The sequence below is a fragment of the Tetrao urogallus genome (genome assembly GCF_951394365.1).
Source record: "Tetrao urogallus genome assembly, chromosome: 4".
Taxonomy (NCBI): Eukaryota; Metazoa; Chordata; class Aves; order Galliformes; family Phasianidae; genus Tetrao; species Tetrao urogallus.
The window spans coordinates 41,108,916-41,119,004 of record NC_136817.1 but is presented as its reverse complement, the minus strand read 5'-3'; the positions used below and the strand labels follow the sequence as shown (position 1 = coordinate 41,119,004).

General features: G+C 42.2%; 1 protein-coding gene across 1 annotated transcript; it reads right to left on the bottom strand.

The window, feature by feature from the left end:
* Positions 1-4,222: 4,222 nt before the first annotated feature.
* Positions 4,223-10,089, bottom strand: CISD2 (CDGSH iron sulfur domain 2; the record flags this gene model as incomplete). The annotated part of the gene is made up of 3 exons (XM_079534808.1): positions 4,223-4,312; positions 5,109-5,320; positions 9,987-10,089. The coding sequence occupies 3 exons, from the start codon at positions 10,087-10,089 to the stop codon at positions 4,223-4,225; spliced, it is 405 nt and encodes a 134-aa protein (XP_079390934.1).

Here is a 10,089-nt window from a genome sequence, read left to right as displayed (position 1 = left end):
AGTTGCATAAACGAGGATAGTTTTAATAAGGAGCTTATTGCATTTGGAAAGTGTAGTGTGTGCAGACCTAATGGGTAAAGTGAAGGAATATGCTGTTCAGTTCATCAGTGGCTGCTTATAGAATAATACACTTCATGTGATTAAAATGTAGAGGAAAAGCTGTGTATAGTTTGGTTTATTTACAAAGTTTTATAGAAAATAAAAAGTCTCCTTCAAGGAGCGATCACTGCACCACATTTGGTGGTGTGCACATGTGTTCAGTGACAGTGTAAGCATTATAGCCCTTCAAATTTGAACACAAGCATAAGCCTGACAGCCTTGCTCGCCATCTCATAAATTGACTCTATCGTGTTCCCTTAATCTTAGTTCCCTCTCAGTTTAGTTATCAGGATCACTCCTCCCATCATTCTAGACCCCGAATAGCTGCACTGATTCAACTGTAGTTTTGTCTCACAAATCAAATTCAATTTTCCTTTCCTCACCACTGAGTGTATTTGTCACAGGGCCCCTTTCTCTGAGCCTTTATTAAGTTGTGAATAAGAATCGCATTGAAGCTATTACAGTCCTGCAGATCTAAAATGAGAAGCATTGATGCTTTATAATGCTCCTTGCTTTCTAGAAAGGAACAAAACACATCTTGTCATGAGAAGAAATGTTATATCGGGGCTGAGATATTGTCAATAAGTACAATAAGTGACAATTTCAGCTGCTTTTAAATAGGAGTTAATTGAAAGAGTTTGCAGAGGTGAAGTCATGATGACTAGGGCCCCCTCCCTTTGAACAAAATGCCATGAAATCATTCATGAATAATGCATAAATTCAAGCTAATAAAATCTTTATGCCATGCCAAACAGTCTCTTTTTTGGAGGAACTGAAATTAGTGTGCAACATGCAGTAACTGTAACTGGGGGAGTCCCACTGTCATGCGGACATAAGCACAAGTGCAAGGTGGAGAATACTGAGCACTGCATGCATGTGCAGTTCTAGAAGGTTCAGAAGAGCCTCAGCAGCAGAACAGTCTGACAGCACAGCACAGCCCTGCTGGCACACAGCAGGCAGAGTTAGAGCAGGCAGCATACGAGTAAAGACAGAAAGGGGCCATCTGGAAGCAGGAAGTAGCATCAGCCAGGGATGAAATAACAATGTAATTATAATCACTCTCTTCCTTTTTCAGCTAAACTGAACATTCTGGAGAATTCAGATGACGTCTAGAATTAATTGTGAAATGCTCAGGCTGTAGTATGGCCACAAAACAGTAAATGATAGTTTTTGCATTTTAAATGGAGTCCAAGAAGTGAAATTTTGGGCCAGATGGTGTTTGAATTGCATTTGCTTTGTCTAATAGTTGACACAAATAAGTCATCTTTATCTAAGTATATTTGTTTTGCAGGTTTATTTGTAGTTTATTACAGTGATTGTTCAAATTCATAGTGGAAAGAGAGGTCATTACTATTGTTCTAGCAGAGTAAGGCATCATGGTACGACATGCCCTGTTATGCTTTCCCCGACTTTGCATCAAGACAAGTGAAGATCTGGTCTGGTCTACCACCCGTGTCCTGGTATTTATCATGCTATTATCCCCTTGTGTGGGGCTTCCAACTAAGGGTAGAAAAGTCACCCAGTGCCAAGAGAGCCCAGCACACCTTAGTAGGTAATGCGTTCAACTCTATCATTGCTGAGACAGAGGGCTTCACAGACATTTCAGTCCTTACCTTAGCTCACAGACTTTAGAGAGAGAATCTGAACAGATAAGTAAGTTGTGAGGCTGGTTTTTCTTTTTGCTGCAAAGACTTGCATTTAGAGCACAAGCTGTGAACGGATTCAGCAATTTATTTTTATGTTTTGCATCTGTCTTCCAAAGGACATCACATTAAATTAAGAGCGAAACTTCTTGCATTTGGCTTGCAGATGAAGAATCCAAATTGCAAACAGCACAGGCTCAGATAAGCCAAACCTATTCAGTGCTGTGAACTCAGCAGTCCAAGAAAATTTCATTTACTTGGTGAGTGCAGGTACAGACACCTAACTTCCATGGATTCTTGAAATCAGAGAGGATGATAAAGGCTCTGGTATCCTACTTCATCTTGGGATGCATTTTGCTGCCCTTCTCAGACTGACACGACGTGAATCCATTACACAGCTGTTTTTACCTGGCAGGTAGGCTGAAACGAAACTCTTAATTTGATAAACGAAAGCAGAACAATTCTTGGTTTGAAATTCCTACAGCCAAAGCACTACAGCCAGTGTTGTTCAGCTTTTGTTTACTTCAGTTTTATAGCTGTACTTTTACAGGCAGCAATTGCAGTAAAAGAAGGGATTTTTAATGCCAAGAGTATGAAAATTACCCTACAGGAATGCGCAATCCCCTTGTTTGGGCTCTTTGCTGCACCTGACTAAGACCTGCTCCAAAACCACCATGAAGATGAGATTCACCTTGACTTTAAGTGTGGCCACATGAGGCAGTTTTCCCTTCACAGATTCATTTTGAAATGCAGGGAAATAGTAAAAAAGATTGTAAGCAAGATAGATGACTATCCTATAGAAATAAGTGAGATGTCCTTTCTAAAAAGGAACTGTGACACAGTGTTGTTACTAAACTATACCTCATGTAGGTTCCACTGCCATAGAGACATAAGCAAAACCAAACCACACACCATGTGTTTCTGTAGCCAGAGTTGCAGGTAGTTTAGCAGTAGTTTCATCCAACAGAAAGCAGGGGAAAAACAATTACATAATCAAATTGTGCGTGAGGTGGAGGCAAGAGGCTAAACATCACATTGTCATTTTTTTAAAGGAGACTTCTGGGAGAAAATTCACTTCTGCTGTACCACTTACCTCAGCAGCATTTCTCTAAGTGGAACAACAGAAAAGAGGATTGCTGTACACAGAAAGCAATGAAATTATCTGAATGTGAGAGTATCCTGATAGAAGCTGGAAGTACATAAAGACTTGTATAGAATAATTGCTGTAATGGCTGTGAGTTTTTCTATTTCACCTAGCACTTTTTCCACCAAACCCAAGAATTGAACTTAGCATTCAGTATATGCATCTAAGAGTGAAAACAGCATAGTACAAGATATTTACATTACTGTTCTTTCTCTAAGTGTTAGATCCTAATACAATAGTGTTTACAAGCTGCTTTCACCCATCAGGATAAGGTTTCCATGAAACATTTAAATAAAGATAGATGGTACTGTGGTTTCAGTACACTTTGTAGAAAGCAGTCATTTAACCCACAGTCACATCCTAATCTACCACAGTTTCTTGTGTGGTAAGAGCTTTTAGCACCTAGAACCACACCTGTTAAAAATGCGGGGACTGTCTCTATTAGTTGCACTGCTGCTTTGACAGCCACTGTGTGAGAACTGCTGCCTGACTCACTTTCTGTTTCAGCACTGGGATGATAAGCTTTGGCAACAGTGTGCTGCTGTGGGGCTTCCCCTCTTACCTAAGAACACGTCAAATGAAATGCTTGTTAAAGAATAGTCAAGATCTTCCCTTCAGACAATTGTCTAAAATTGGGGCATGCATCTAAAGTTCTACTTTTAAACAAGCAGCCTTTCATTAAAGAATAAAGCACGTTAGAAGAATTAGTGTGGAGTCTAACAGCTGAATAAGTAGCAATTATTTACCTATAACTGAAGTTAAGCCATACTACAGCACAGTTCTGACTTGTCTTACTAATGAGTCAGTAACAAGCCAAGAACACAGTTTTACTTCACTTTCTCGGTTCTGTCATTTAGCCAACTCCTCCTATGACTGTCCCTGCTAAAAGAAATAGCCTCTGCAGTGCAAGTGAACTTAACTAACTTAAGTGAACTTAACTTAAGAGCTTCCTTACATGCACATGAACGATGAATGGGCCCAGAATAAAGGGGCAACATTACTGGTTGACCTGCTTACCTAGAAATAGTGACTTTTTTGTTACTGCATATTCATACAAAAAAGGCTCAACTGCAGGAAGTCATTTTATTGTTGAAACAAATGACTTATTTACAGAAATAGTTACTTTACAGTTTTACAAAGCAGACATAATAATTCTTAGAATAAAGTATCAAAACAGTGACAGATCTAGCACTGTCTAAATGTACTTTATCTCAAAAAAAATCTACAGCAATCACTGGACTAAATCATATCAATCATATAATAATAAAATGCTGCTCCTTGCAACTACAGTGGTATAAAAGACTCATCAGTCATGAGCAAATGGATTAAGAATTTGCTATACTTCTTTCTTCTTGAGTATTAGTGGTCCTACATTATCTCCTGTTAATTCATTGTGCTTGTTATGAGAGCCATCACAGACAGGGAACTGGAAGAAAACAAACAAGAGGTTAGTACATCTCTGTACAGCAATTACACAGTGATTTTCACAGTCCTTCCTTTGCCGAGAACACTTTATCAAAGCTGGTAGTTCCTCCAACTGTGTCCCATTTCAACAAACTCCCTTCCCCTGTCAGACCTCTGACATGTTACTAGCTAGAAAAAAAGAAAAAAAACCTGCCCCCTCCCCCCCCATTCCTCCCTTTGCTGAAATGATCTTTCTGAAGGGAGAGAATTTCAGAGACCTCCCTTAGGTTGAGGGCACAATTTTTTGTTAAAGCAGGAAACCATTCAGTCCAAAGAAGCTAAAACCAGAGTGATGTCAGACTCGTAAGAAACTAGATGAGAAATACCCATCTACCTTTCTTTGACTCAGGACATGGACTATTGAAAGCAGTCATCAATTAGTTGTTCTGGGGATATGCTCTGTCTAAACACAGGTCCCACTTTCATTCTAATATGTAAAGTTTTCTAAATACCGTTTTTGCATCATATATTCTTCTATTTTCAAATCTTAAGGCTGCTTTAATGATGCTTTTCACAGATGGTCACTTGGTAAGTTTTCTAGGAAAAATATACCGTGCTACTTTACAAGATTGAACAGTTTCTCTCTGCATGTAGGTGAGTTTATGGTAGAGAAAAGAAAGAACTACGCAATTCTCAGAAGCCTGTCCCACCCTCAGAGGAAAGCAACAGGCCAACTTGCTGCCATCCACCACCTCAAAACTGATAAAAATACTGCAAATTTCAGCTTCTCATCCTGACGCAGCAGCAAGGTATCTTACCGTCTTAGAACGCCAACACCTGCAGTAAGCTTTAGTGAGACACAGATCTTCGATGTTTATTTCATTCACTACTTTTGGATTTTCCTTCTGGATCTTGAGGTTAATCAAGCTATCTTTCTGCTGTTTCTTCTTGGGCAGGAACGGACGAACGGCAAGGTACCCAAGCAAGGCCAGCACACCCAGGAAAGGCAATAACCGCAGCCATTCTGAAACTAAAGACAAGTGGAATTTAAATAGGCTCTTGGCACCACTTCAGTCTTGGGCAGCACCAGCTATTCTGAAGTGGTGTAGACATCAGGTAGGGAGCAGGACTGCAGAGTCAGCAGGGCTGAAGGCAGGTGAGAGCCAAGGGAGTCAAAAATAAAAGCTTCAGGTTAAAAGTCTGGATTTTATTGTAGGTGAGGTACAAACTGGACTCGTGGAATTTCATCTCAAGTTCAGTTTTAAAACTCTACAGAATGACTCAGTGGAAGCAAATAAATTCAAAACAAGTAAAAGAGGTACTAAAGTAAGGAACTCCAAAATTGCTGCAGTTCTGTTCACCTGAAGTCACAGCCAGCATGAACGAGCAGCCTGGGCGTGACTACCCATGGGAAGTTACTAAAAAATGTAATGCTGCTATCTTACATCTATGTATGAAGAGCTATCCATGTTTTATAATTCAATTTTTTATTGCTTATTTCAGATTTTTACCTTCTTGAAGTTTTCCTTGCTTTATTCCGAGTTTTGTTTAGAAACTTTTGGCAGATATGACACAGATTATGAAATAAGCACTAGTTAGTCTTCACCAGTTTTTTGGTGCTTTATTTTTCAGAGCTCTCAGGAATCTGCAACCAGTTTCTCCAATGCAAATACAGAAAGAAAAAGTCCAGAGATGGGCTAAGTACATTCAGATAAGTCAAGCCACAGAGAATGCTTTTTACCATGCTGAGAAACTTCTAAATACACGTAAGAGATTCAAGTATCCCCTGCAGACATAGCAGCCTTGCTACGTCATTAGAAATCTAGACATACGAGTTTGAAAAAGATTTACTGAACTTGGAAAGAAAGCATCAGCACCTGCCAGAAGATCTGTTTTAAAGGGGGATAAACTTTTCCAAAGCAGCAAGCTGTGACAATACTCCAGTGCAGTTTAAGTATGCATGCAGCATTAAAGAGAACATTCTCAGTTTCTGAAGAGTCAAAGTAATGGAAGGATGTTAAAAAAAATATTTTACATTGGAGCACAGATAGCTGCATGAGCACTCTGTAAAAGAAAATACTGTAATCAAGATCCCCTTTTAAATGATTTAGAATCAGGACGTAACAAAAAATTTGTTCTACACTTTGTTTTTCCAAGATTAAGGTGCACAAGAAAGGAAATGCAATAGAACAAAGCTGGAGATGCTAGGTAGACTGTGAGCTCTCAAATCATATTAGGAATAAAATTAAGCCTCAGAACAGCAATAAAGCAAATGCTCATGATAACACCCTTCCAGTTTTAATGCAGTGGCTCTCTCTTAACAGTCTGAAGGTTCTGAAAGTACACCATGTAATGAAAATACTTTGTGGGAATAGTTTTGTGCTCTCTGAGCTGCCTACAGCCTTTCGAGTGAAATCCATGTTTACTGGCACTTATCTGAGAACGCACCACAACTGTATAAATGATTATGGTACTGCAACAACTTTCAACATAGTCTTTCCATGGTTGAATTTGCAGTGGTTCTTAAGCAAGATTTTTTTTTTTTTTTTTTTAATTATTAATTAGTTATTAATTAGCATTTGTATCACACTAATGACCATGCTTCTAGAGCAGGAGAGAAAAGATACTGTTACAAATTAAAAAACAAAACACCACACACCTGTGGGCTGAGAGGAGTGGGGGAGCAGGAGAACCTTCACAGAATTGTACAGGCTGGAAGGGACCTCTAGAGATCATGTAGTCCAATCCCCCTGCAAAGCAGGCTCCCTTGACCAATTTGCACAAATAGCCATCCAGGAGACTCCACAACCACTCTGGGCAGCCTGTTCCAGTGCTCTGTCACCCTCACTGTGAAAAGGTTCTTATGCACATTTGTGCAGAACTTCCTATGCTTCAGTTTATGGCTGTTTCCCCTTGTCCTATTGCTGCGCACTGCTGAAAAGAGTCTGGCTTTGTCTCTGCCTCCCGCAAACTGGAACAGATTACCCAGAGATGTGGTGGAAGCCCTGCCCTGGAGACATTCAAGGCCAGGCTGGACCAGGTTCTGAGCAACCTGACCTAGCTGTGCACGTCCCTGTTCACTGCAGGAGAATTGAACTAGATGACCCTTCCAACTCTGATTGTGTGATTGCTATACAATTAAACACAAAGGACTTAGAATCATAAAGTAGCCAAGGTTGAAACAGACCTTCAAGATCATCCAGTCCAACTGTCCACCCACCACCAATATTTCCCCACTAAGCCATATCTCTTAGTACCACATCTAAGCATCTTTTGAACGATTCCATGGTCACTATCACAGGATCTATCACCTCCCTGGGTAATCATAGAATCACAAGGTTGGAAGCGACCTATAAGATCATCTAGTCCAACCGTCTTCTCATTCCCACTGCTACCACAAGCACTAAAACACATCTCACAGCTCCTCATCCAGATGCCTCTTCAACGCTGCCAGGGACGGCGACTCCACCACCTCCCAGGGCAGCCATTCCAGTGCTTGACCACACTCTGAGAGAAAAAGTTTTTCCTCACGTCCAACCTAAACCTCCTCTGGTACAACTTGCGACCCTTTCCCCAGGTCCTGTTCATTGCCTGGGAGAAGAGGCCAAACCCCTCTTCACCACAAGCTCCCTTTAGGAAGTTGTAGAGTGCAATGAGGTCTCCCCCTGGTAGTCCATTCCAGCACCTGACCACTCTTTTGGAGAAGAAATTTCTCCTAACATCCAACCTGAACCTCCTCTGGTACAATTTGAGGCCATTCCCTGTCCACTTCATACCTGGCAGTTTGTCACAAAGTCCCTCTTAAAACATACCCCAAGCGTGAGACATCCCTCACAGGGCTGCACCGTGGAGACTAGCACATAGGTTCTCAGAGACCTTAAAATTCTCTTTTATCACTGCTAGCACATGTTATTCTGCAGTCAATCAGTATTCCAGTTTAATGAAATGTAGCAGAATAAACGGCAAAGCCACCATGAGAAACTCAATTCATTTTGGCGAGCTTGAGAAGGGAAAGGCAAAGCAGCTATGACAAGAAACTGGAAGAGGCATCTAAGCAGCAGTGTGATAATTCAGATATCCGCTTTCAGGCCTAAGGTCACACAGATTCTTTCCCTTCTCCCTCACTGCTATTACCTTCAGAAGTTTTGCACAGGATATTAAGTCTTCCCCTCTCCAAGCAAGCAGTTTTCCATTATGGTCTGGTGAGGTCATGACACACAACAGGTGTCTCAAGGTTTGTAGTCAGTGTGCTATAGCAATATCCTACAGGAAAGGTTCTTCCCTGCACTTTTGGTCAGTTGTTTCTAAAACTGATGCATGAGAGGAACTGAAGCTGCATCAGGCTGGAAGCTAACAGAGGTTTATAGAATGAATCAGTAAAAGCACTAAGAAGCAAAGCACTGCACTATTTCCAGTTTGGGTTCTGGCCTGCCTTTGTGAACAAAGTGAATGCTAGCAAAGTGTCCTATGGTGCAGGTCCCTGACTAAGCTCAGCAGATGCCACCAAAGGACAAATATTAACACGCTTAGATGTTTTAAGATCAGTGATATTTCTCACTTAAGGAGTAGATTGTTCGCTTCTTCCCCTCCCTCCAAATTTGAGCAAGCACCTATCAGTGGAGGAAAAAAATATGACAGCAAGCTAATTCTATTGAAAAAAAGTTAAAAGCTCTGACCAGAGGTTTTAAAATTAAATCCTGTAACTGCTGTGTAGTGTGAACAAACGCAGAGACTGCACATTAATCCTGTTACAAAAACATCTGAAAAAGTGAAACAAGGTGAGGTTAAGCTCAGGTATTATTATGTTTAATAAATCATAACTAAGGCTTGAGGTAAAAAGGCAGTGAGTTAAGTGGGAAACTGCCAAAAGCTGAAGGTATGACAAGCTGCCCTGTACTGCACCTTGCTGTGTCCGTCTCCTCCAAGTTCAGAACAGCTGAGTTTCTTTTTTTAATTGATGGCATTTCCAAATGAGAGAGTAGTTGTGCAGTAGTTGTGCAGACGGATGAACAGTTCATTAGGAGCAGGTTTCCTTGTCCCGAGGAAGGCAGTACAACTTTACATTTACAAGGAGCATGAACAAGCTGCAACGAGTACCCAAGCCTGGCTTTCAGTGAAACCATTTTGCAGCACTGCTGAAGTCACCCAGCTCAGTGCTGCAGGAAGAACACGTGGGGTTGATTCCACACTTGGAGGACCTTTTCTACTCCCAGACAGCAGGCTGGAGCATTCCCCTCGCTTCTTATCACCAAACCAACCCCTTTATTGCAGGCTCTGCCTCCATTACCACAGCACACTACATAACAGGCTCCCAGAAAGAGCTCTCTCCTGCTGTGCTCGTTAGATGCGTGCAGACGCTATCTTTACCCTTCTAAGCGAAGGGAGAGGCAGGTTTGGTGCCGGCGGGGACAGCGCCACGTCGTGCGGGCGGTTCGGCCTGATACACTTTTTCCTACAGCTTCCCCTGGCTGCTACCATTACCTCACAGCGCATCCTAGCCCTTGCCGGGCACCTTTCCTTCTGTAACCACGTAACGGCAGTACAACGTCCTCGGACCATTCCCTCCCCGCAGCCCGCTCGGCCTCGGCAGCCCCACTACAGAGCCACCACCCGGGACGGCCCCCGGCCCCGCCGTGCCCCCCACACCGCCCCCGGCGCGGGGAGGACGGCGGGAAGGGAGCCGGGCCTCCGCCTACCTGTGAGGCGGAGGAAGCCGCCGACGCTCTCGGGCAAAGGCAGGCGCTTGAGGTAGGCAGGCAGCTGAACCTTAACGATGCGCGCCAAGCTCTCCAGCACCAT